This window comes from Phyllopteryx taeniolatus, chromosome 10 (assembly GCF_024500385.1).
Source record: "Phyllopteryx taeniolatus isolate TA_2022b chromosome 10, UOR_Ptae_1.2, whole genome shotgun sequence".
Classification (NCBI taxonomy): Eukaryota; Metazoa; Chordata; class Actinopteri; order Syngnathiformes; family Syngnathidae; genus Phyllopteryx; species Phyllopteryx taeniolatus.
This window is the reverse complement of record NC_084511.1, coordinates 17,490,226-17,516,366: the sequence shown is the minus strand read 5'-3', so window position 1 is coordinate 17,516,366 and position 26,141 is coordinate 17,490,226. Positions and strand designations below refer to the sequence as shown.

At 42.1% G+C, this 26,141-nt stretch overlaps 5 protein-coding genes and 1 long non-coding RNA gene across 7 annotated transcripts in view; 4 read left to right on the top strand and 2 right to left on the bottom strand.

The window, feature by feature from the left end:
- ppp2r2ba (protein phosphatase 2, regulatory subunit B, beta a) overlaps nt 1-1,305 on the bottom strand; it is a 49,294-nt gene extending 47,989 nt beyond the window's left edge. Inside the window, exon 1 of the mRNA XM_061787855.1 lies at nt 1,030-1,305. Coding sequence (XP_061643839.1) covers nt 1,030-1,108 — 79 coding nt within the window. The 5' untranslated portion in view covers nt 1,109-1,305. The remainder of the gene's footprint in view (nt 1-1,029) is intronic.
- A 457-nt stretch (nt 1,306-1,762) lies between these two features.
- Nucleotides 1,763-5,750, top strand: rpl26 (ribosomal protein L26). The gene is made up of 4 exons (XM_061788131.1): nt 1,763-1,913; nt 2,676-2,847; nt 2,930-3,070; nt 5,588-5,750. The coding sequence occupies exons 2-4, from the start codon at nt 2,680-2,682 to the stop codon at nt 5,714-5,716; spliced, it is 438 nt and encodes a 145-aa protein (XP_061644115.1). The 5' UTR covers nt 1,763-1,913; nt 2,676-2,679; the 3' UTR covers nt 5,717-5,750.
- Nucleotides 5,751-6,378: 628 nt separating this feature from the next.
- atp6v0e1 (ATPase H+ transporting V0 subunit e1) lies at nt 6,379-9,521 on the top strand. Its single transcript, XM_061788132.1, has 4 exons — nt 6,379-6,594; nt 7,014-7,061; nt 9,019-9,130; nt 9,247-9,521. Exons 1-3 carry the CDS (start codon nt 6,491-6,493, stop codon nt 9,110-9,112), a joined length of 246 nt encoding a protein of 81 aa, XP_061644116.1. The 5' UTR covers nt 6,379-6,490; the 3' UTR covers nt 9,113-9,130; nt 9,247-9,521.
- A 763-nt stretch (nt 9,522-10,284) lies between these two features.
- bnip1a (BCL2 interacting protein 1a) lies at nt 10,285-15,641 on the top strand. Of its 2 annotated transcripts, none has more exons than XM_061788229.1 (6): nt 10,285-10,441; nt 11,830-11,922; nt 11,990-12,081; nt 12,362-12,466; nt 13,666-13,784; nt 13,908-15,641. In XM_061788229.1, exons 1-6 carry the CDS (start codon nt 10,340-10,342, stop codon nt 14,102-14,104), a joined length of 708 nt encoding a protein of 235 aa, XP_061644213.1. In that variant the 5' UTR covers nt 10,285-10,339; the 3' UTR covers nt 14,105-15,641. The 2 variants fall into 2 exon arrangements, with proteins under 2 accessions (XP_061644213.1, XP_061644214.1); XM_061788230.1 differs by having other exon boundaries at nt 10,352-10,441; nt 11,753-11,922.
- Nucleotides 15,642-15,796: 155 nt separating this feature from the next.
- Nucleotides 15,797-18,997, bottom strand: nkx2.5 (NK2 homeobox 5). Its single transcript, XM_061788228.1, has 2 exons — nt 18,494-18,997; nt 15,797-17,795 (listed from the first exon to the last, which is right to left on the bottom strand). The coding sequence occupies exons 1-2, from the start codon at nt 18,807-18,809 to the stop codon at nt 17,194-17,196; spliced, it is 918 nt and encodes a 305-aa protein (XP_061644212.1). The 5' UTR covers nt 18,810-18,997; the 3' UTR covers nt 15,797-17,193.
- On the top strand, nt 18,782-21,163 carry LOC133484973 (uncharacterized). Its single transcript, XR_009790559.1, has 3 exons — nt 18,782-18,904; nt 19,052-19,177; nt 20,787-21,163. It is a non-coding gene; the product is annotated as an uncharacterized LOC133484973 (long non-coding RNA).
- The last annotated feature ends 4,978 nt before the right edge of the window (nt 21,164-26,141 follow it).

The following is a 26,141-nucleotide window of genomic DNA, read 5'->3' as shown; positions in this document are numbered from 1 at the left end:
AGGCGAACCTAACGTGGCTGGTTACTATCGGTACATACCATATACAGTACTATACATTTGCTGTGCATAGCTCTATGTAGGTTGTGGTGGCAGGTTGGCAGCAGATGGTGAATGTATAAAGTACAGGACCTGAACTTAGCCCACAAAGACATACTCTTGAGGGAACATGTATGAATGGCTTGCATGTCTTGTAGTGTATTCTACAGGCTTTGACCATCACATACTGTACTGTATCAGTCTACCTTCCTGAGGGCAGAGCGTACTGGAAGGAGGGCAACCATGCAAAACTAAATAATGCAGCGGCCCAGTCTCCACACGATGACCTAGTAATCGGCTGCTTATAGCAAATACTGATGATACTCTTGTGGGCTGTGCCGTCTGACAGTGCAATCACCACCAGGATAAATTGACCAGCTCTTATGAACTTCCATCCATCCATCCATTTTCTATTCCACTTATTCTTAGGGTGATGGGTGAGCTGGAGCCTATCTCAGCTGACTTCAGGTGAGAGGTGAGGTACACTCTGCACTGGTCGCCAGCCAATTGCAGGGCAAACATGGCAAACATGGACAAAAAAACACCTACAGTAAAGACAATTTAGAGTCTTCAATGAACCTGCTCTGTAATTGTGGACATGGGTCAGCATTTCAACTTCGCCCATACACTTTGCTGACATTTTTATATGGGCACTTTACAAGGGGAAGCCTATTAGCCGTCCAAAATGTGAATCACGAAACATGTGGAATATATTTATCTTGCTGCAAACACCATAAAAGAGAAAATGCACCCCCGTCTCTAAAGAAAAACCCAAAAAACATGCATCACAAACACCATAAAGTCATTTTCAACCGTGGTACCATTTCCAAATATTGACATTCAAGGATGTCCCATACAACTTCTCCATCTGTTTTAAATCCCTACTCGCTTGCGACTTGCTCACGCATCATTTATAGATGATCGCACACATCCATGTCACAAAGTAAACAACTCACTGCCTTTCTCGAGATCCCCTCCGTGTCCCCGCCCTACCTTCGGTGTGGCAAGTGGACGACAGGATGGTGCTCGGCGGCCGGAAGATGTACGGAAGGTAACGGGAAAAACATTTCATCTTCTCCTCCTTCTCCGATGCTGGCCAACGGGTGTGGAGTGTTTGCTCGCAGGTTCCACATCCGCACTGCCTCCACGACAGACAGCCAGAGAGGAATCAGTGGGTTGCTGCCTGCCGGTCGTTTGGGAGGGGAAACGGCTTGCCCACTACGCGGGGGGCTATGACAGCAACTCCCCCCACCCTCCGCTTTTTTTTTTTTCCTCAGGTAGGATAGCTGCAACTGACCGTCCCTCGGCCCAATGTTGTTTGACGTCTTCTCACCCAGAAGGAAGATGAATTATTTATGTGTAGCTGTCTATCTTTGCCTTCACTGTATTAAAAAAAAAAAAAAAAAGTAAGCTACTGCTGACGGTGTTCGTTTTTGCACGTGAAAGATGTGCTAAATGTTGAATGTGGGCCAACATATACATACATTTGTAAAAATATGTCCTCGTGTCAAGAAAGATACTTCATCAAACTTGATGAATCATACACAACTTATTTCTAGTTTATAGTCTACATTCACACGTTTAGCCCCATCTTGTGGTTATATTTCGTATAAAAAAAAAGTAAAGCAAATACGCCACAATGTTACAAAGGTGAGCCCTTATAGAAGAGACACATATCGTTTACGTGTTACTTTGCGGTTATTTGTCCAATTAAACTCACGAAATGCAAGTTTAGAAGGACAAAATCAGGATAAATACTGGATAGTTGTTTATGATTAGGTTTATGTTACATCTCGCGAGACTTGAGTGTGAACTTGTGCCAACGGAAGTACTTCGCCAGCCTCTTTTCCGCCGGCCACAGCGGAGTACACTTCAGGGTAAGATTCTGTGCGTGTAGTTTCGCTCACGAATCGTGATCCATCCACGTTACAATACTTCAATTTTACTAAATAAAAGACCGAAGACCCCTTTAAAACTGTCCAACCTTACAAATAGACCCAGATTGTAGCGATGTTCATGAACGATGACTGAATTACGACGTCTGCTGCTAGCCCCTCCATTAGCGTCCGTGAATATCCGCATGTTGTCAAGTCAACGAATGTAACAGATCTCGTCTGCAAGAAAAAATGTTTAAGCATTCGACTTCGTACGCTTGTAATTATGTAGTCTGCGTTTGGGGTTGGTCAACTTTGCGAAGGGAAGACTATTTAGCTCCTTGGCCGAGTTCTCTATTATGCTAATGATGCTAACGCACTCGGTGGCGTTCAGACATGCTCAGCTAGCTATAGTATGTGCTTTTTGGACCGTTGTTATCGTATGCATACAATAGTAAACTACAAGCTAGAAAAGTGGAACCATTTTGATCCCATTTATATTGGCATCGGCTTAGAAAGCCCTAAATGTGACGCTGTCTGTCATGGTTTACCACCATTTGAATTCCTGATCACTACTGTGATTAGTACTGTTATATAAAGTTTTAATGGTAATTAATGATGTGATTTATGTGTGCATTTTTAATTGTTTAGGCCTCTGCCGCACCAGTCAGCATCTCCGTTTACAATTTTGTTTTATAGCATATGTAATGATTTGACGATGAACTCTTTATAAATTTTCCTTTAAAATTGCCTTTTCTCCTCCAGAATCATGAAGTTGAACCCGTTTGTAACATCTTCCCGCCGCAAAAACCGCAAGAGGCACTTCAATGCTCCCTCACACATCAGGAGGAAGATCATGTCCTCACCCTTGTCCAAGGAGCTTCGTCAGAAGTACAACGTGAGGTCCATGCCCATCCGCAAAGATGATGAAGTCCAGGTACTGAAATTAAACTTGATTATTGGTAAGAAAACTAATGTGCATATTCTTGATTAGTTTTTTCCTCCGGTTTGCCACACAGGTTGTCCGTGGACACTACAAAGGCCAGCAGATTGGCAAAGTGGTGCAGGTGTATAGGAAGAAGTACGTCATCTACATCGAACGTGTGCAGAGAGAAAAGGCGAATGGAACCACAGTCCATGTTGGCATCCATCCCAGCAAGGTGACCACTTTCTCTTTAGAGTGTTTGTGCTTGCCCAAGTGGATATGAGAAGAGTGCCAACCTGAAGCGAGTTGTGCATACATTAACCTGCCTAAGTGAAATGAAATAAATCTTAAAAATGGGTGCAGTGTAGTCTGTCAGTTAATGTGCACTTTCTTTGCTGAAGGAAATATCTTAGATCTACTGGTTGTTATAAGTGTACTTTCCATTATTTGCCTGAGTTGCATTCGGTGTAACACATTTCCATTACTTTGACTGGACTACCTTTTACATTTTTAGTAACAATTGCTTTATGTGATACATTTGTCTTACCACCTATTATGTGGTGACCGTTTGCTGGTTAAATCACTAGATAAGGCAAATTTATGCTTTATACAGGATATGACTGGTACAGCCGGTCGAGTGTTCTGCATTCTTTTTGAGCAACAACAAGCGATACTCCTCCCTCATGTTTGGGGAAATTTACATTCAAAGCTGTGCCTTCGGGTAGATTTATTTACTAATGTGTTGCTGAATGTTCAGCCCCAGCTCAATTGCCTCATTGAAGTATGAGGGAAATTTCATGCAGACAGTCAGGTCCATAAGTATTGGGACATCGACACAGTTCCCATCTTTTTCGTTCGAAACATTGCCCTTAGGTATTTCTTGAGAGTTGACAACAACAGATTCTGAGTGCAAATAGCACACAAGATGGACTGTAGACCATCTACTCCTTGAAAGTGGGATAATGAAGGAATGACATACACCTGGCCATAGAACAGCTGAGCTGTCAATTGTCCCATTACTTCTGGTCCCTTAATGTTGGAGGTGCATATACAGTACAAACTGTAATTCTTTAAACAGTTCACCTGATTTGGACATAAATAGCCTCAATTTAAAGCTAAAAGTCTGCAGTAACAACATACCATGTTTGTTTAATTTCTAATCCATTTTGTTGGTGTTTAGAGCAACAACAAAAAAATTGTTCCAATATTTTTGGGCCTGACTAGACAGTAAGTAGAACATAAGCCTTAACTTTGTTCACATTGGTGCATTAACGTGGCTTGTGAATCGCAGGTTGTTGGCAACACTGGTGCTTTTCTTTCTTGACTCATCTTAAAATTATCCAAAAAGGTGCTAAAAAACTACCATTTTTATTTACTTCCATTGACTGCCCATTTTATTCAATATCCCCTTTTTCCCCACAGTTAATTCACTTAATTGCAATAGCTAACATAGAGGCTGCATTCATGGGTGCTTAAAAAGTGAGAAATCTCTTATCTTGACATCTGTATACCTTTCAAATGTACAAGAGTGATAGGTTTTTGTAAACGGTGTGACTCGACTACATATTAAAATATAATCTTGACAATACCCAATGACTCAATACATCAGGATTTGACAATGCATCTACACCCAGAAGAATTGTTCAAATTGGTGATTTTTAAGGAAACCGATTAAATAATTTATTTTGTGCATTTTTGTTGTGACGCTAATTAAAGATCAACATGGTGCATTTTTTTTAAACAAATCTAAAAAGATTCCAATAGCTTAACATCAGAACCTGATGTGCATAGACTTTTCCTATAATTCTTTTGTTATTCACCTAATTAATCAGAATTTTAAAAAGTCCAGACAAATGAATTTTATTTTATTTATTTTTTATATATATATATACCCACGTCTGCATTTAAAATAAGAGGGGGGGGAAACAAAAAGGTAATTTGTCTTTTTTAGGTTTCCAGTTATCGTGTGAAAATTCATCTGGAAGTATTTCCTTTTTTACTCATGGTTTTAGGGTGCAACTTGTTCCAAATACTTTCCAATAGCTGATATCCCCCAAACAGGTAATGTTTTAAATGAGCATATTGAATCAAGGACGCTAATGACATTAAAAATGCCATTTGTTGTAGCGGAGTCATTCTGCATACTGTAAGTCGTGATCAGTGTAAATTTGTACCATCAGGCTTTCTCAATGAGCCCCATCACAAATAGGATAGCAAGCAATTAATCAATGATGCCGTGTTCATGCTGTTCAAGGTCACAGAAAAGCTGCAACGCTTTCTAACTGATTTTGTGTGAAAGGAGTACATGATCACCTGTTCTTCACAGACACACCAGACAGTGCCATCTTTGTTCCTGTCTCAGGGTTGAATGTTTCTACAATCTCTTGAGTCACTGTGCCATGCTGCTGCTGTTGTTTTTTTTTTTTATTTTTTTTTTTTAAATCCAACATTCATTAATTATGCTAAAACTCTCAAATCAAAAGACCTGTGCTAACCCATGTGTTCAGAAGACCTGACTTAATAGAATATTTATATTGTCGGACTAATGACTTGAATCAACAGAATGTCCACTGTACCCTGAGGCATGCAATCCGCACAATCATTCTAGTGGCAATCACAATTAGGACCTTTAACTGTTGGTGACGCGAAAGCAAATTTGGTCAGATTTTCAGTCGATACTGATGCGTGAGGATCAAACAAGGGGGCACAAAAATCATTTTAATGACCCTTATGAAATTTGTTTGCCTCGTAGGTGGTCATCACCAGGCTAAAGTTGGACAAGGACCGCAAAAAGATCCTGGAGCGCAAGGCCAAATCACGCGCTGATGGAAAGGAGAAGGGCAAATACAAGGAGGAGACCATTGAGAAGATGCAGGAGTAAACATCTTTTGCTATCAATAAATTGTATAAAATGATTTGTCCATGTCATGTTTTCTTGTATGGATAAGATTTGAAGGAAAAAGGTTCATTGTTGCAAAGGACCCTGCGCATATTCACACAAGATTGAGGTTTTACAGTTAATGCTGCAGTTGCCAAGCAGAGGAAATGTATGACTTTGGGTTTGAAGTCTAATATATTGTTGGACATTAAAGAAAATATCTGACTATTCATATCCTTAGTATGGCACTTTTTGGTCACACATTTGTTGACTTTTAACTCATCCAACGTAAAGGACGTCTGTGCTGCAACAGTTTCAGGTTTAGTGCAACTATTTACAGTGCTTCACACGTACACATGGCAACGTAAACTTATCATCCGGCCAAATTTACTTTTAATCATTAAATACGATACTGTATTCCTGGGTACAAAAGCAGTTGGTGGGACTGAAGAGTGACGCCACCAAAAGTGCTGCTGTAAAGAGATGGATGCAATCTTACCAACGCGTACTGTTTTGAAAATCTGACAAAGTTAAGGAGAAAAATATTCCATGCGTTGACTTGGACTACACAAAGGGTTTTCAGCGTGTTTCGAAAATAGTATAAAATACTACGAGCAGTGTGCACGCGTGGATGTGAGTCGCGCATGCGCACTGGCACTATCTTCTGGGCTCGTGATATGATCACGTGACGCGCGCTGACTCTGTTCTAGTTTCAAGTTGCGACAAGTTTGTAGTTTGTAGCCGTGTGATCTTCTCCCTTGTAAGGCCTCTGCTACCATGGCAGAATTAGGTTTTGTCATCTCCATGTCCGTGATGACCTTATTTTGGGGCATAGTTGGAGGAGTGGTGCCCTGGTTTATCCCCAAAGGACCAAACAGAGGGTGAGTGCGTTAGCTTCACTTCATTAGCAAACTACGAACGTAACGCCAAAATAATTTCAATAACTTTTACTATTTTGCGGTGTGGGTCATATGTCATAATTATAAGTGTATACTGCCGGGCTTTATTTTGTATTGCATCAGTGGTGTTTACTGTTAAACAAACTTCTTAGCTGCCGAGAGTAAAAGTTGGTTTTCGTAACACGAAGCTAATTAAGTGTCTGCTGTGTGAAATCCCTAAACGCATATTACATTTTATGTTAGTCTTTTTTAATTATGCCGTCATACTATTTTGTTTTAAAGAATAAAAATAGCCCATCTATGGAAAAAACAATGCAACTTCCCATATTTCTGCCTGTCATTAACTTGGGCTGTTGTGTTGAAATGGATTATTCCTCAAACAAATCTTCTTTTCCCCACAGAGTTATTATCACAATGCTGGTGTTAACTTCTGTTTGCTGCTACTTGTTGTAAGTATCATTAGGCAATTTTTGTGTGAAACACTTAACACTAGACCTTGTTGTGTACAATTCTATGCCATGTGTCTTAAATACACAACAACAAAAATAAAATACACATCACTTGAAACCACTTCACCACTAAACAAAATGATTCCCATAGGATTCATTATAATGTTAGTTGTATGATTGTGTGTTTTAGATCAAAATGTCAGTGTTGTAAAGAGGCAGTGCTGAGTAAAATTTAACACTTCACAGGGCTTTATTTTATTATGAATGCATTTTCTGCACTGCTTATCCTTATTAGGGTGACGTGTAGAGGCGCTGCGATAAATCGACCATCAAATTAATTGACAACTATTTTGGTAATCAATCTTTTTGAGCAGTTGTTTACCTTCAAATTGTCCAAATACTATGATTTCAGTGTCTCAACTGTAAATATTCTCTGATTTCATGAAATCAGAATCAAAATAAAACATTTCCAAACATCTGCGTTTAGCTTGAAAAACAATGATCAATATTTTTGCGGAGGGATATTCAGTTTAGTCTATTACAAAAATCATCGTTATTTGCAGCCATTGTATGAATGTGTAATTGACATGTTGTTGAAGCTGAAGCAGCCTCAGAACTGTATATCAAACTAGTAGCCCTTCGCATTAAACAGTACTCAAAAAGTAGCTCAGTTTAAAAAAGCCTGGGGAGTACAAAATCACTCCCTCGTATGTCCATCCATCCATCCATTCATTTTCTGAGCCGCTTCTGGGTCACGGGCGTGCCGGAGCGGGGGACACCCTGAACTGGTTGCCAGCCAATCGCAGGGCACATGCAAACAAACAACCATTCTCACTCACATTCACACCTACGGGCAATTTAGAGTTGTCAATTACCTACCATGCATGTTTTTGGATGTGGGAGGAAACCGGAGTGCCCGGAGAAAACCCACGCAGGCATGGGAAGAACATGCAAACTCCACACAGGCGGGGCCGGGGATTGAACCCCGGTCCTCAGAACTGTGAGGCAGACGCTCTAACCAGTCGCACACCGTGCCGCCCTCGCATGTCGTATTGCTTAATTGGGGTTTATTTGGGTTTTTTTATTCTTTAAACTGCCAAATAAACAATAATTGGTTAAACACTAAATGGGAAAAAAATATTTTAATGCCAAATATTTATTATTTGATTAATCGATGGCAAAATTGATATAATAATAATAATAATAAAATATAATAAAATATTTGATAGTGACAGCCCAAGTTCACATGTGACCTCGAGGGTGTGGGTACACCATGGACTGGTCGCCAGGGCACATATAGACAAACAACTATTCACATTCTCACTTAGGGAAAATTTAGAGCAAAGTCTTGAGTGACACTAACTTTGCATGTTTTTGGATTGTGGGAGGAAGCCGGAGAACCGGTAGCAAAACTATGGGGAGATCATCAAAACTCCATACAGGAAGGCCAGAGCAAGGATTCAGACGCTGTGAGGCAAACGTACTAACCACTCATACACCGTGCAACACAAATGAAAAATGTGTTTGTAGCTGAATATCCATCCTTCCATTTTCTGAGCCGCTTCTCCTCACTAGGGTCGCGGGCGTGCTGGAGCCTATCCCAGCTATCATCGGGTGGGAGGCAGGGTACACCCTGAACTGGTTGCCAGCCAATCGCAGCGCTTATACAAACAAACAACCATTCATGCATGTTTTTGGGATGCTGGAGAAAACCCATGCAGGCACGGGGAGAATATGCAAACTCCACAGAGGCGGGGCCGGGGATTGAACCCCGGTCCTCAGAACTGTGAGGCTGATGCCCTAACCAGTCGGTCACTGAATAATTTACCGACATTGTGGTGCCAGTTTTCAGTTTGGGTCTTGTTACATATGACATGGACACAAGGGGGCAACACAGAGACAATTACGGTAGTTGTTGAGCAGGAAACCTAATCTCCATATGTATTCTTTCCATCAGCTGGTTGATAGCCATTCTGGCCCAGCTGAACCCACTGTTCGGGCCTTCTCTGTCCACTGATGCCATCTGGTACCTGAACTACCACTGGTCTTAAATGGTCCTGACGGTGCAGGTAAAACATTTCGGCTTGTCAAATCCATCATTTTCTGCACGTTGTAGTGATTTTTTTTACTGCAAAATTCTAAAGAAATGACGTGCTTGTTTTACTCTGCATTACTCTCAACACAGACATTGCTGCAGTGTCAGGGAGTGTCTTCTCTTCATTTCATGCTGTGGTTCAACCCCTTTGAAATGCCTTAAACTCGCATCCCTGTGTGGCCTTACGGAGTGACGCTCGCACCTGTGCCTTGTACAAAATACAATCTCTAATCTCTTTAAAAATGTATCCATGCTGAGTGTGCCTTATTGTAAAAATCCTCAATAGTTTTTGGTTTGTGTATGGTATACTAATGTTTAGTGCCGCTGTTCAGTGGAATAAACCTGCAATTAAATGTTATACCTCATACTTTGTCCATTTGTTTGTGCAGATCCTGTTAAATTATCATTAATCTAAAATGATTTTCTACTGACACCTATTTTATATATTTAATTGACTCATTAGTGCTATTGTGAGCTACTATACCATCCACCAATCAAAATTTTTCTCTTGGTGCTGCTTTTCATTGATTGGATTAGAGATTACATTGTTGCATATAGATTGTGAACTTTTGTTATACTTTAACGTTTTCTATTTAGCATAATTGTTCATTGATACGTTTTGACTTAATAACATGAAATAGTTAAAAACTAATGGGAGATCATGTGAAAAATAGTGGCCGGAAGGCGGAAGTAGAACTGTCCTTCTGGCTTGCCGTATCCAGCTCATGCGTTGAGAACATAGATATATAAGCAGATACGACCGGTTTCTTTTCAGCTGCGTGCCTACGATGACGCTACGACAGAAGGGTCAAAGTCGTCTGTGTAATTCATGTGTATGGATGACAAGAAAGCCAAAAGTCCAAGGATGCCAACTCAGGCACATTGTACTTTATACGGTTGCACACAACGCTTTACAATCACAGGAGAAATAGGACTTACCTCTATCAGGATAATATCTTTTGGGTGATTTGCTTAAAATGTTCCAAAGTAATATCACACACTTTGGCGTTGACAAAACATAAACCTCGTGAAAATCGGTTTAAAATTGAGCAAGCTACGACTCAATTTCGATCTCAATGTATTGCCTTTGATTGGAACTTCGACCTTTCCAACATGGCCGCAACGTATGCACGTTGGTTTGCGGGGCTGTTACAGGGTACCGTCGTATCTAGTCTTCATATCTATGATTGAATTCGTGTGCAACATGGCGTCTTCCGACGTGCACGTCCGAATTTGCGAACAAGAAATATTAAAATATGACCTGGAAGTCAAGGCTCTCATCCAGGTGCGAATTTTTATTTGACAGTATTGATTGTGGCCGTGTTAGAATACAGCGGTCTGTGGCCTTGTTGTTTCAGGGAAGTGCTATTATTCAGCAATTAGCTGCGTGTGCGTGGACTACTACGTTTATTTCAACCATAACGCGGGATTTTCGTAGAGAATGAACTCTTGTTTTCAGTTGCAGTAGGAATATATATGTGTGTGTATGTGTATATATATATATATATATATATATATATATATATCTTGATTCCGATAGATCGGTGTGTCAAACTCAAGGGCCGGGGGCCAGATGCGGCCCGACACATCCTTTTATGTGTTCCGCGAAAGCAAATCATGCACGTCAACTTCCGTGATTTTTGCTAAAATCTGTACCCAAATTCCAAATTGTCATAATAAACAGTAACGTTGAGATATTGCATTTTTCTGTTACCAAACCCTTCTTCTACAGTAATTTAAACAATACTTGAACAAACTATTATCCTTATCTTCTGATTTCAAAACTAGTTATCCCTCAATTTGTTGTGTAATGGTAATAATATGATTTGGTGATTAAACATTTCACTGTTCTAACGGCCCTCTGAGGGAAATCATAACTACATTGCGGCCCAAGACAAAAATGAGTTTGGCACCCTTGCTATAGATAATAAAGGGATTACCTCTTAACTCACATTAAAAAATATCTAAAACGACACTAAGAACATATTCCAAAACTATTACATTTTAATATAAAATGTCCTATCTGCCCAATTATTATCCTATTATTATATTGAAAGTAATAAGTTGCCCGATAGCTATAACATTAAAAAAGGAATGGGAGGAAGGTGTTTCAAAGTAAAGGTGTACATCGCCTTCCATATTTTTGTTTGAATATAAGTTAAAATTTACAATATGTCAATGTCATGCGGCAATGTCCATCCATCCATTTTCTAAGCCGCTTCTCCTCATGCGGTAATGTTTGGTATTCAATGGTGGTTAGCACGTCTGACTCGCAGAGGGTTTGAATTTCGGCTCTGGCCTTCTGTGTGGAGTTTGCATGTTCTCACCATACTTGTGTGAGTTTAAATTGATTGAAGATTCTCAAATGTCCATCAATGGGAATGTGAGAATGTTTATTTATTTATTTATTTGTTTTGTCTGTATTTGCTCTGTGATTGGTTGGCGACCAGTCCAGGGCGTGCCCAGCTTGCTGGGATATTGGCTCTTGCTCACTCGCAACCCTAATTAGGATTAGCAGTATAGAAGATGGATGGATGTTTGCCGTTTATGTGCTACGGTTATTTAATAATGAAGCTTTTCTTTTGTTTTATTGTAGCATCTGGGCTTGTGCTTTTATCCTATCCTTTTGCTGGTAGTGATCCCATCAAAATGGTGTGTGTCATGTTCTACCAGGACATTAACGAGTGCAGAGGTCCTCAAAGCAAGTTGACGGAACTGAACGCTGACGTGAAAAAGAGTTTTCACAATCTACGGTTGCGCATACAAGTGAGAAGTTCTATCTGACAATTTGCACATTTTATATCGTTATCAACGCTAATGGTGTCTGTGGCAGGATTTAGAGCAGATGGCAATGGAGCAGGACAAAGAGTCTGAAAAGCTGGCCTTGATCAGTCAAGTACAAGGACACAGGAAACAGATGCTGAGGTAACTTTTTAGTAAAATACAAATTTCTAATGGGCTATTATATTATATATATATATATGTTAATAGTTGTATGTCTATATGTACCCTGCTGGCGACCAACTGAGGGCGTACTCTCCTTTTCGGATGGGCTCAAGCTCACATGTGACCCTAATCATTTTAGAAAATAGATGAATGGAATTTCTGTCACTTTTTTCTGTGCAAATATGCTGACTGGGATGATCTAAAAGGACGTATGTTTTTGTGTGTGGTTGGGTGTGTGTGTGCGCGCGTTCTCTGGCAGCAACCAGACTGCCTGGAGGAAGTCCAACCTGGCCAGCAAATTGTCAATCGACAATATGGAGAAGCAGGCGCTGCTTAGTGGAGCTGATAGTGGCGCCAGGCAGAGGTGAGGGGACTGTGTGTCACTTTCAGTAAACGCATCAGAGTCGGGTTTCAGTTTGAGCAGATTGAAACTGGTACAGTGGAACCACATTCCATTCCGGCACACTGATTGACCTCCAGTTTGTGGCAATTTAACACCAACTTTTCGCCATAGCAAATGGACCTCAAATAACCCGTTCCAGAGTCAAGTTGTTGACATCATAAGGCTGTACTTAAACAACAGGCCGTGTTGTAATACTTTAACATTCTTATCTGTCATATGAATTTCTATTACTGTGACTCTCTTCCCATTAACATGTTGTGGTCTACATTCCATTCTTCATTTATTATTACAGGGAGTCCTCAGTCGGCGATGAAACTGTTTTTCATTTTATAGTTTTGGATTTATGGCCTTTATTTTATTTATTATATTATATTATATTATATTTATGTTTTACAGAATCATTGTTACAGTAAATAAGACGTTACCACTGCGGTAGCTAGCGTAAGTTCGTGATAGACTACTACAAATGTGGGTTTTGTTGCTGCCGTTGGAATGAAACTACAACATAAACCGAGGACCCGCGTACAGTGAACATCGCTGGGGATACCTTCCAATCCCACCCGCAATAGCTAAACATCTGGATAGAGAAAGACCATATAACATCATATCACAATATCAGGTCCAAACCAGCGGGAAAAACATCTGACTACTTCCTGTAGGCTGTAAAGCAACCACTTCCAAATATGGGCAAGCTTGCACTGGGACGCTGCCGTCCCTGCGCTGCCCCGCAGTGAACACCAAGAACACCAAGTCAGCGTAAAAAGGCCTTCACACTAGACGTCTGTGCTGCCCAGCGTGTTGCGGCCCAACGCGGCACTCCACTGAAGGCACGCCACATTGTGTACTGTACAAAAACAATAAGAAAGGATGGCTTAAAAATCTGCGATATAGTTGGGGTACAAATAATAAGGGGAACACTGCATGGCCAACTTATTGCCTCTGTAGTCATATTTTCTATGCTGCAAAGGCGAAGAAACCCGTACTGTTTTCATATATCACAATAATGTCAATTTTAATGGCTATGAAAAACAAAAAACACATTTGTATAAAGGAGCATGCAACCTTGAAGGTTCCACTGTATTTTTTTTTTGTTTGTTTTGTTTTTGTTTTGTAATCATAGCTTCAACGACATTATTTAGTTTTCTTATTCTGTGTTTCAGGAAGACCACCAAAGAAGGCCTGGCCCAGACGTCCAGTGACATTACAAAGAATCTGATGAGCATCAGTCGAATGATGGCCCAGCAAGTTCATCAGAGCGAGGAGGCGATGACCACACTGGGTAGGACTGATAAATAATTCTTTTATTTTTGGAAGGGGTTAATCAAGTGTGTCAGGTTGTATTCAGGGAGTTTGAGCCAGGTTGTTTGAATTCTGTTTAAACGGTTTCTCCTGCTGTTTCTAGCAACCTCGTCCAGGACCATCCAGGAGGCCAACGATGAATTTAAGACCATGACAGGAACCATTCAGCTTGGGAGAAAACTCATCACCAAGTACAACCGCAGAGAGCTCACTGATAAACTGCTCATCTTCCTTGCGCTGGCCCTCTTCCTCGCCACAGTCCTCTACATCTTGAAGAAGAGACTCTTTCCCTTCTTTTGAGGAGTGCAAGCCATGACCACATTCCAGTACTTTCCCCAAGTGAGCGCAAATGATTTCAAACGTCCTGCATGTTTTGTTACCTCGCTAGCTTCTGCTCACTGTCTCCATTTAGTATGTTGAACGAAATACTGCACATCACGCAATGGATAGGTTATATTTTTCTAGAAAAAAAAGAAGAAAGAAAGAAAGAAAGAAAGGGGGGGAGAGGACGGACTTTTAGCATAATGTGTGTCTGAAGCCTCTGTATGTGAAACTTGTTCTCTCAACCAGTGCCAACATAAACCACTGTAGTTAGTACAAAATCCACAAATAAAGACACAAATTTGACTAAACATTCATGTAGTATGAAAATAAGAATGACCTTATGACAGTATAGATTTTTGGGCAACAAAGTACTCCTGAGAATATATTGTTCGTGTGACAATGGTGGTCTCTAAATTTCTCTCTCTTTTTTTTTTTGTAATGGTTCATGTTAAAAGTCTCTGCATTTCTATCAACTATCAATTCTCCAATCAAATATGCACAAATTATGTACTTATCTAATGCAAGTACCGTGGAACCTCTGAAGTTAAACAAAACCGAATTCCATAGAAAATAATGGATAGAAATAATGTTGCAATGATAAAACCTTTATTAACTGTATAGCCAACTATTAAAAGAAGTCTCCCGCTCTTTGAATTTAAATGTAAAAACAACAAAGTCATTCTTATCTTTTTTAATGAATCTCACTTTTTCGCATAGTTAACTGCTGCATGGGTGTAGAAAGCAGTTAACCTCTGTGAACAATAATAATAATAATCACAACATAACTTGTTATAGACCATTCTTTTGGTTTAAGGGTAAGCAAAATATCCTTTAATGATTGTCTCTTAAAATATGCTCAGGTCTCGTGTTTCATCATCCACAGCAACAGTCCTATTAAAATAATTAGCAAAAAGCCAAAGAAAAAGCAAACCACACATATCCAGAATGAATCCTCTAATGCGGTTGGAACTCTGAAATTAGAGGAATACTCTTCCTAAAAACTTTGAAATTGTACAACCTCAGGACTGTTTGACTTTAGAGGTTTCGCTGTGAAGTGCTTGAGCATTTTAAAGATGAGAAACATCACACTTTTGAACCCTTTTACATTTCAAACACAACTCTTCATTGCGTTTTACTCCGATTTGGAGCGTTCAGTGTGTTGGCGCCTCACAATGCACCTGTTAATCTTGCAAGCCGAAAAAATGCATGTCGCTGCGTAGCCATGAGCGTCCGTGAATGACCGAGACAGAACAGCGCACGTCCCTGTCTTTCTTCAGATAAGACCCGGAAAAGCAAAGTTTATCCCGCCCGTTTTTCCCCTCTCCAATGTGGCTTGAGTTGTGATGGTGGGGGATATTTTTGGTGTGTGGGGATTTGTTATCTGACGTCGCCTTTTCAGCACCTCGTAGGAGAGCGTGTCCAGAGGAGCTGCGTGACCTCGCTGCAATCATCTCACCTTGCCATCATTTTGAATATGTTCATGTTTAATGAATAAATAATCCTTCTGCATGAATGGTTGAAATGTGTTATTAAGTTAAGTTGTACCTGCGGTTCTGGAACCAAAGAGGCTCTTCAGCGTCAAGTCGATGATAGTAAGTTGAAGCCGTTAGTTTCCCACATCTTCCAACATGTTCCTGTAAGAGTTCAACTCAGCCAGAACCTCTGGTTGTCTGAGTTACTTTTCTCATGTTTAAAATGATAGTGTTGAAAGTGTCAGACAAGAACAGAACCAATCACGTTCAGGGTGCTTAATGAGCAAAGCTTGTTTTGAATTACTCAAACTATTGCTTGTTTGTGCTCTTTAAAAAAAAAAACATCTCAATGGATTTGCAGTAACTTTTTGCACTGCGACTCTACAGTGTGTTGGATAAAAAGGTGTATTGTAATTCACCATGATTTATGTTTTCATACACTATGCTAAATGAAATACTATTCTTAACATTCCGCTGTGACTAAAGTAAAATGCATCTTGAGTAAAACTACAGAATTAGCTTGAACCCCTTTTTTATGTTTCTATTTTGTATAACAGTAAAAGTATTTGCCCTACATGTAAGCATGAGTCAAGGTCATGTAGTGTATAGCCATCAGTGCGCCGGCTGCAGCCATTCAACAAGTTGAGTCAGTGTACATGTGGATGACAGCAGGTTGTAAAACATGTAAACCACTAACAACCTTTTAACCTTATTTAAGAACATTGAATGAAGCCTCATAATAGCCACTTGAACATTTTAACTAGACGCAAGCCATATGCAAGAGGGCTGAGCATGGACACCCCCTTGTTTTTAGTCTGCAGGATGCTCTTATTTTATTGAGGTGCAATTGAGATTAGGCCTTTTTTTGGGGGTATTTTTTATCATCCACGGAGCAGAAAACAATATTACATTATTTCCACGCCAACCTTCAATGATAGGCTATATTAGAGTGATCAGCCAAAGACCAGCTTTAGGACTACTTACTTTGTTGCAGTGGCCGGCGTTGGTAATATTTTGGTTTCTTTATTTAACTTAATAAGTGAGTCAACAATTGCACGCTATCTGTAGGCCTATGATGTATGCAGTGCACCGCTAAATTACAACCACAATAATAAACGTTAAATTTATATACACTTGTGCCCATCACACCAACTGAGCATATATGACAGAATTTATATTGTTCTTAAAGATAAATTCGATGGTATTACGTCTGTGCAGGTAGTCATATTTTGTCTGGTCTGTTCAATTATTTTTATTTTGTTTTAATATTTGTCACATGCACACTGGAAGAAAAAGTCGTTTGAATTGACTTAATTCGAACACGTATTTGTTGCACATTCATGATTAAAACGTGGTAAATGACGTGTTATTTTCAAGTCAGTTATTCATGTGCAACATATGTACATGATCATCAGTGCATATTTAGAATGGTATCACATTTTTTGTGATCTTTTATTACTTTTTATTAGTTTGTTCTCATGCCACAAAATCCCATGACCCAAAAAAAAAGGCATCGTTAAATATTCAAACAAATCAACCAAAACGTTTTGCCCCAATGATGATGATGATGATGATGATGATGCACGCAGCCAGTTACCAAGTCCGAATGCCGTGCAGCGAGGTCCCACCGTTGGGTGAGGGAAAGGTGGGCTGCGCGTTGTTGAGCTCCCCCACGCCAAAGTTCATGTAATTCCCATGACTGGACGATCCCGTTTGCACGCTGGCTGCGGGATAACCGCACGCATAGTTTGCGCTGTTGGCGTAGCCGCTGAATTGCGGGTAGTTGTTGTAGGCGAAGTGGTTGACGTGAGCCACACAATAGGGAGGGTTGCAGGGGCTCGCCTCGGCCGCCACGCAAGGCTTGCCGTCCCGCACCAGCACCGGCACCGACACCCTCCTGGGCGGCGGCAGGGACACCATCTCCAGGCTCTGGTCCTGCCTCTGCCGCTTGCACTTGTACCTGCGGTTCTGGAACCAGATCTTCACCTGCGTCGGGGTGAGCTTGAGGACGCCGGCCAGGTGGTCTCTCTCCGGGGCGGACAGGTACCTCTGCTGCTTGAAGCGGCGCTCCAGCTCGTACACCTGCGCCTGGGAGAAGAGGATCCGCGGCTTGCGGCGTCTGCGGGCCTTCGGTCGGCTCGGATCGTCAGGTTTCGTCGTGTCGTCGGCGGGTTCGGCCGGAGGGCTGAACTCTTCTAATTCATCGGAACCAAAGACGAAAACGTGGTTTTCGTTTAATCATAATCATCATAATAATAGTTGTTTCCCCCCCCCCCCCCCCCCCCCCCCCCCACACACACAAGTTACCTGTACATTTGTGGATTAAGTTGTATGGCCCCTTTTCAGTTCTTATAAAAAAAAAAAATTTAAAAAAAAACTTTTTTTTTTATATATATATAAAACAAGTGACCACTGTAAGCTTCAATAATTAAATGAAAAATAAGACGATTTCAAAGAAAACGTAGGATGGACTTTGGGGCCAGTGCTGCCTTCTGTATTTGCGTCACATTTGACACAAATACAGAAAATGACGTACACGCTTCAGTTTCGTCGCATTTCAATCAAGATTGGATCATTTTTCAGTAGTCTCTTTTTTTTCGCCCCCAGCAAATTGCCTCATTTATTCAGCGGATTCCCACACAATATTGGGTTAAATGTTCTGTCACTGTACTATATTGTACTGTTTTATGACCGTGTCACTTATAGCTTTGAGTTGCACTTTTCCCCCCCAAAGTTACAAACAATCCACTAATTAGCCCCGATGTTAAATAATTGCATATATTATTTGACACGTAGTCGGTCAGTAACGTTTAAAAAAAACGCATCAAATATCTTGTCTTATGCTATGTTCGTGCAGACATTTCTTTCTTTCTTTTTTTTGTCACGAACTAACCTTTGGCATGCATCTCCTCTAACGGGCCTGATGCTCCCTCCTTCACCAGGTCCAACTGCGAGAGAGGTTTCCCGTAAATGGCTGCGGCCAATTTGGGCTGCTGGAGGTGGAGGTCCTCGTCAAACAGCGGCGCCCCGGTGGACGTGTCCCGCAGAGGCTCGTGTCTGAGGCGGCCCAGCATGCAGCAGGAGGAGGTTGCGCCGCAGCAATCCATGCGAGAAGAAAGCTCCAAAGAAGACATGAGCTCATGGCCGGGGTCCAGGTTTAATATATCCTTGACGGAGAAGGGAGTGGACGTGCTGGGGCTCGGAAACATCGTCAGCGACTATTAAACTGTCATGTGGAGGCAACAAAAAGACGACAAGTCCTTCTTCTCCCTAGCAATGTTTACCAGATTGAAGTATTTCTTTGGTATACCACACACTGGTCCTTAGTATAGACCGCCACTCATTTTCAACGACACACTCACTCTCTCTCTCTCTCTCTCTCTCTCTCTCTCTCTCTCTCTCTCTCTCTCTCTCTGTGTGTGTTTTTCGTGCGTAATGACGCATGGAGAAGGTGGGAGTGAGACAGACTTCTCAGCATGGTCCCTGTGGTGTATTTCCCACTGACACGACTGAGCTCTGACACATGTTGGGCCCCCATGTGTTGTCATCCGCTGCAAGGGAAGTGAAACTAACGACGGTAAACTGCTCCGCTCGCCAGATCAATTTATTAGGGAGCCTACACGCGTGCACAATGACACGCCAAACAAGGGTTGAATGAAGTAGTTTACCTTTACACGATAATATAGTAATTTCGTTCACAAATATGTTTTTTTTTTTTTTTTGTGCTTGTTTATTATTGTGACATAGGACTGCGCTTCATAAGATTGAGAACCGCTTGTAATATTTCCTATAGCTAAAAGAAAAAAGGGAAAAAAGTCATCAAATAGCCAATTAAACAATTAAACATCAACACGGCTTCTATGAAGAAATGAATGTAAATGTTCTCAGAATCTCAATTCTTGCTTTCGCACCTGCACAATGACATGCAAATATCAAATCTTTATGCCTTCACAAAAAATAATGCTCAGTTTTCATCGACACTGAGAGATTGTTTATCAGAATCAGAATCATCTTTATTTGCAAAGTATGTCCAAAACACACAAGGAATTTGTCTCCGGTAGTTGGAGCCGCTCTAGTACGACAACAGATAGTCAATTTACAGAACACTTCGGAGACATAAAGACATTGACAAAAAAAAAATAGTCACTGAGCAGTAAAGGGTTGCTAGTTATCTGGTAATGCCGGTACATTTTTTTTTTTTTTTTATTATTATTGTGGTGGTTCTTTCTAATCGATTGGTTACAATGGAGGCTTTAAATGAGCCCTGTTTATTGTTCCACGAGATGTTTTCTTTTGGCGTGAACCAATTCCCACCAGTCACAATCGAATCCTGTGTTCGTCCATGGCTTCTCGTATACTTTTACTTACAAGATACAAGAATAATATACTATATGTCGTCACGAGGCACAAGAAAGCACGCTGTGTATACTGTCGTATTTATAGATTGTTTTACATTTATGGCCGGAACGTATTTCCATACACATATTTCCTGTAAGTATGACTCGTTAACGCAGGTTGGTACACGTTCAGGTTAACGCCGCGTAAACCGCCGTCGTAAACCGAGAATCGCTTTCCCGCTGTATCGTGCAAAAAGGGTCGCTGCTACATTACAAGCATACACCACCTTACCCAAATAAAACAGACACATACAATATTTTAATGTGGTTACAAGGCTGGCGGGGGGAATTATATTTCATCGACAGTTTCAACATTGAGTTGTTTTTAAGTAGTAGGCTATACTGTAACTCCAGTTTTTCTATGTACAATGGAAATAATGATATAAATATAGATAAGAGCCTGATTGATTCAAACAACAAATTGAATGGAATTTGTTTGCTAAGCTTCTACTGCAGCATCTATTTTCTTCATCAACATTTCAGTTACCTGATACAACATGCAATTTTGCACATTTCCATCCACTTTATAACTCAGTTACAATTTCCACTCCCTCATAATGATAATACTGTACAAGTATGACATTCATTACTATCCTTTATTCATCGATTATAATTTTACCTTTCTTTATTCATTGGCTGGGGAAACGCTCAGTTCTTTACTTTGAGTGAGGGGTTCATGTGAGGTGACCAATAGGTTCATTTTTAAAAGGGCTACATGGCACCTGAAGTAATGTAGGCCGATGCATATCGACAATGACGGTGTGATTTTTTTTCTCTCCTCGCTATTAGACAAACAAGATTTTGATGCGTCTGCACACTTTGGGTGTCATCTCGTCGCTCATCGTGGACGAGGAAATGGGGCAGCCAAGAGGTCACCAAAGTGAGCAGACAAAAGGTTTGAACACGGAACCTGAAACCAGGAGCTACACACGCCGCCGTCTGGAGCCACTGTCGGCCTTATCTGGACGCGATAACAGACGACAACAAACCTGGACGCACGCGCGCGCACCCACCCACGCTGCTGGCCCAGTTATCCCACAGAAGTGTCATATGTGACACCCACAAATTAAACCAGCCGATCAGCGCCTAAATTATTTGCCTCTGGCTTGCTTTTAACTTTGAGTGGTGGTATATACATTTCGTTGTTTTTTTGTTTTTTTTTTCAATGCACCAGAGGGGAGGGGGGGGGGGGGGGGGGGGGGGAATCAGCCGCATATCAGTGATTATGATTATGGGGATCATGAAAGGATTATTAATTTTTTGTAATACTTATATTTTGGGATATCTATGATATGTCTGTAACAGAAGCGATGAAAATAGTATTTTTGCAGGTCAAGCTACACAATAGTTTGAAAATGAAATATTTATTGATTGATTTATTTATTATATTTTTTCACCACCACAATATAGTCGGATTAAATGTCCAATGAACATTATTTTTATTTATTTTTTTATTTTTTTTGCAATGGAAAAAATACAGGACAGAAAGGTCTTCAGATTTAGATTTTGTATTGTTATACTGTGAAAGATTACTGCGTCACCTGTTTTTCCCTTCTCCGTGTGTATGGCACTTGCTTGCTTCACAAACTATCAGTTATTGCATAATCGCCGAATAATCGTAATAGTGCTTTTTGAGCTACTTTTAACATTTTTCTTTTTGTTTTTTTTTGTAATCAGATCGCATCATGGTGAAAGTGATGCGACTACTTTGCATTCACAGCTTGTTGATACATGAAACAATATCGATTAAAATCAATAAAAAGTGCAATAATGCGAACCGACTGGAGTGAAGTGTGCGCAAAACACCGCGCGTGTGTCTACTGCGTGTGCATGTGCGAAGCTGCTTAATGCGAGTGGAGACTGTGCCAGGAGACAGACAGTATTATCGTTTATTTTATCTGCAGCGTTTAGCACAGCCACGGGCTAAATGGGTCCCCCTGGCTCCGACCTGGACGATGTTTACAGTTTTAAAGACTATTTGTGCGCCTCCGCAGCTGATGAATGGACGTGGAATCCCGAGAGTCAACACTGTCCTAATTATTGGCCAATAAAGTAAACCCGAGACGTTGTCCACATTTTTCGCTCGCCAAAAAGCGCCAAACTCGCAGTGTGGATCCATTTGAGACGTGCGCAAAATGAAACCCTGAGCTGTTAGCTGCCTTGTAAACTGTCGTGCTGACTGTAAATTGAACGTCCGGCATGTGTTTCATATCCCTAATGCTTCGTACCCTTTGACCTGTCTTCCTGCAGCACATCTCCAGCCCAGATAAAGATGCAGATAAGTTGACTTAAAAACTTCCGCTTCGCCAATGTGTGGGTATTTTAAAACGCGCGCGTCTGTTTGCGTGCGTGTGTTTGTGCGTGTGCTTGTGTGCGCGCGTGCATGTGTGTGTGTGTGTGAGTGCGTGTGTGTGTGTTATGTCTACAGTAACTAAGTGTCCATCCATCCATTTTCCATACCGCTTATCCTCACTCGAGGCGCGTTTGTCAAGACAAAAAAATAAATATGTGTATATATATATATATGGCTGTGAATAGATTGTTTGATTAATTGCAATTATTCACAGGCGCCAAATATAACACACATAATACCACATCTTGCTTTGAGATGGTATTTTCAGCTGAGATGGTATTTTCAGCTTGTTGTGCTTCGATGGAAAGAGAGTTCAGCACAACAAGCTGCACTATATATGCAAATGACCTTTGTTTTATCCAAAGTCCCATCGGGGTGACTTTTCAGAATCAGAATCATCTTTATTTGCCAAGTATGTCCAAAACACACAAGGAATTTGTCTCCGGTAGTTGGAGCCGCTCGAGTACAACAGACAGTCAATTTGCAGAACACTTTGGAGACATAAAGACATTGACAAAAAACAATTGTGCAGAAAGATGCAGAGTCCTCTAGCACTTAGAGCAGTTCGAATGACTAATATTGCAATAGTCCGGTGCAATGACCATTGTGCAAAGGGCGCTGAGACTTCAAGGAGTGTATGCGGTTTAAAGTGACGAGTAGTGCGATAATCTGGGACAATGTTGGTTGTGCAAAAGTTACAGATACTCCTCAATCAGTGTGCAAATGGAGCAGATGCTACTCTGGCATGAGTGGCCAGTATATGCAAATAGTGCAGCATGGCGAGACAACTACAGTGAGTGCACGAGTAATACATAATTGGCCCCACAGAAATGTGACAACGAACTCAAGTCAAAAAATTGCCAGCTTGTTGTAATGGAATTATAGGTTAGGTGTTTAAGAAGTTGATCGCAAGAGGGAAGAAGCTGTTGGAATGTCTACTAGTTCTAGTTTACATTGATCGGTAGCGCCTACCTGAGGGAAGGAGCTGGAAGAGTTGGGGACCGGGGTGCGGAGGGTCAGAGAGGATTTTGCACGCCCTTGTCTTAGTTCTGGCAGCGTGAAAGTCCTCAATGGTGGGTAGGGGGGTACCGACAATCCTTTCAGCTGTTTTGATTGTCCGTTGCAGTCGGAGTTTGTCCTTTTTTGTAGCAACACCAAACCAGACTGTGATGGAAGAACACAGGACTGATTCGATGACCGCTGTGTAGAACTGTCTCAGCAGCTCCGGTGACAGGCCGTGCTTTCTCAGAAGCCGCAGGAAGTACATCCTCTGCTGGGCCTTTTTGAGGACGGAGTTGATGTTGGTCGCCCACTTCAGGTCCTGAGAGATTGTAATTCCCAGGAACTTGAAGGTCTCGACGGTTGACACAAGGCAGCTGGACAACGTGAGGGGCAGCTGTGGTGAAGGATGCCTCCTGAAGTCCACGATCATCTCTACAGTCTTGAGCGTGTTCAGCTCCAGGTTGTGTCGGCCGCACCACAGCTCCAGCCGCTCCGCTTCCTGTCGATATGCAGACTCGTCACCGTCCTTGATGAGGCCGATGACAGTGGTGTCATCTGCAAACTTCAGGAGTTTGACAGTCGGGTTCGCTGAGGTGCAGTCGTTCGTGTAGAGAGAGAAGAGCAGAAGAGCAGAATTTGTCATTGAGCAAACCACTCGGAGTCTCCTCACTCGTCTGCACTGGTGGAAGCATTCATCTAATCAAATAGCAAGCTGCGCCGCCTTTCAGATATACAGGTAAAGGAGCATGCACGGTCAAAATAAATTGTGTGATTAATCGGAGTTAATAAATAATGCGTTATAAATATATTTTTTTAAATCATGACTTAACACTTTAATTTTGACAACTGTCATATCTATCTATCTATCTATCTATCTATCTATCTATCTAGTGACAAAATATTTGCACTGTATATACTGTATACACATTTGTGTGTCTTAGTGTATGTGTTTGAATATTCAAGTTAAATAAATAAATAATGAAATAAAGTTTGAGAGCAAGACATTGATCACACGTAATTTACGGCTCGTACAATATCACTTCGGGGCCCCGGGGTCACAAATTCTGACGGGTCTCAGATTTTTCCTTAAGACAAGTGTCACAGCTCAGATCTTATAGGAAAGTTAGATTATTATTTTTTTAAATATATTCCTGAAATTTTGTTTTTCATGTCGCATGTGCCCTTCGTTGAGCCGTCACCTTATCGTGGTGGAGGGGTTTGTGTGTCCCAATGATCCTAGGAGCTAAATTGTCTGGTGCTTTATGCCCCTGGCAGGGTCACCCATGGCAAACAGGTCCTAGGTGAGGGACCAGAAAAAGACCCCTTATGATCACGACAAAAAGTGGACTCAGGTTTCCGTTGCCTGGACACGGGTCACCGGGGCCCCCCTCTGGAGCCAGGCCTGGAGGTGGGGCTTGAAGGCGAGCGCCTGCACCCATGGGGCCCGGCCGGGCACAGCCCGAAAGGCACAGCCCGAAAGGGTAACGTGGGTCCCCCTTCCCATGGGCTCACCACCTGTGGGAGGGGCCATAGGGGTCGGGTGCAGTGCGAGCTGGGCGGTGGTCAAAGGCGGGGACCTTGGTGATCCGATCCCCGGCTACAGAAGATGGCTCTAGGGACGTGGAATGTCACCGCTCTGGCAGGGAAGGAGACCGAGCTGGTGTGTGAGGTCGATAAGTTCTGACTAGATATTTGGACTCTATTCCACTCTGGAGTTGCCCACGGTGAGAGGCGCCGAGCAGGTGTGGGTATACTTATTGCCTCTCGGCTCGGCGCCTGTACTTTGGGGTTCACCCCGGTGGACGAGAGGGTAGCCTCCCTCCGCCTTCGGGTGGGGGGACGGGTCCTGACTGTTGTTTGTGCCTATGCACCAAACAGCAGTTCAGAGTACCCACCCTTTTTGGAGTCCTTGGAGGGGGTGCTGGAGAGCGCTCCTGCTGGGGACTCCATCGTTCTGCTGGGGGACTGCAATGCTCACATGGGCAATGACACTGAGACCTGGAAGGGCGTGATTGGGAGGAATGGCCCCCCGATCAGAACCCAAGCGGTGTTCTGTTATTGGACTTCTGTGCTCATCACGGATTGTCCATAACGAACACCATGTTCAAGCATAAGGGTGTCCACACGTGCACTTGGCACCAGGACACCCTAGGTCGCAGTTCAATGATCGACTTTGTGGTCGTGTCATCTGACTTGCGGCCGCATGTCTTGGACACTCTGGTGAAGAGAGGGGCGGAGCTGTCAACTGATCACCACCTGGTGGTGAATTGGCTCTGATGGTGGGGGAAGATGCCGGTCCGACGTGGCAGGCCCAAACGTATTGTGAGGGTCTGCTGGGAACGTCTGGCAGAATCCCCTGTCAGAAGGACTTTCAACTCCCACCTCCGACAGAACTTTGCTCATGTTCTGGGGGATGCGGGGGGCATCGAGTCCGAGTGGCCGCCTGGAACTGTGGCCGTAAGGTGGTTGGTGCCTGTCGTGGTGGCAATCCCCGAACCCATTGGTGGACACCAACGGTGAGGGATGCCGTCAAGCTGAAGAAGGAGTCCTATCGGGCCTTTTTGGCCTGTGGGACTCCTGAGGCAGCTGATGGGTGTCGGCTGGCCAAGCGGAATGCAGCTTTGGTGGTCGCTGGAGCAAAAACTCGGGCATGGGAGGAGTTAGGTGAGACCATGGAGAAAGAATTCCGGACGGCTTCGAGGAAATTCTGGTCCACCATCTGGCATCTCAGGAGGGGTAAGCAGTGCACCATCAACACTGTGTATAGTGGGGATGGGGCACTGCTGACC

Excerpts from the sequence above, each read along its gene's own strand:
- rpl26 (XM_061788131.1), top strand. The coding sequence starts at position 2,680 with ATGAAGTTGAACCCGTTTGTAACATCTTCCCGCCGCAAAAACCGCAAG. Across the intron at positions 2,848-2,929 it reads GCAAAGATGATGAAGTCCAG|GTTGTCCGTGGACACTACAA; the intron begins GTACTGAAATTA and ends TTTGCCACACAG. Across the intron at positions 3,071-5,587 it reads TTGGCATCCATCCCAGCAAG|GTGGTCATCACCAGGCTAAA; the intron begins GTGACCACTTTC and ends TTTGCCTCGTAG.
- atp6v0e1 (XM_061788132.1), top strand. The coding sequence starts at position 6,491 with ATGGCAGAATTAGGTTTTGTCATCTCCATGTCCGTGATGACCTTATTT. Across the intron at positions 6,595-7,013 it reads CCCAAAGGACCAAACAGAGG|AGTTATTATCACAATGCTGG; the intron begins GTGAGTGCGTTA and ends TTTTCCCCACAG. Across the intron at positions 7,062-9,018 it reads TCTGTTTGCTGCTACTTGTT|CTGGTTGATAGCCATTCTGG; the intron begins GTAAGTATCATT and ends TCTTTCCATCAG.
- bnip1a (XM_061788229.1), top strand. The coding sequence starts at position 10,340 with ATGATTGAATTCGTGTGCAACATGGCGTCTTCCGACGTGCACGTCCGA. Across the intron at positions 10,442-11,829 it reads AAGTCAAGGCTCTCATCCAG|GACATTAACGAGTGCAGAGG; the intron begins GTGCGAATTTTT and ends ATGTTCTACCAG. Across the intron at positions 12,082-12,361 it reads CACAGGAAACAGATGCTGAG|CAACCAGACTGCCTGGAGGA; the intron begins GTAACTTTTTAG and ends GTTCTCTGGCAG.
- nkx2.5 (XM_061788228.1), bottom strand. The coding sequence starts at position 18,809 with ATGTTTCCGAGCCCCAGCACGTCCACTCCCTTCTCCGTCAAGGATATA. Across the intron at positions 17,796-18,493 it reads AGAGGAGATGCATGCCAAAG|AAGAGTTCAGCCCTCCGGCC; the intron begins GTTAGTTCGTGA and ends CCGATGAATTAG.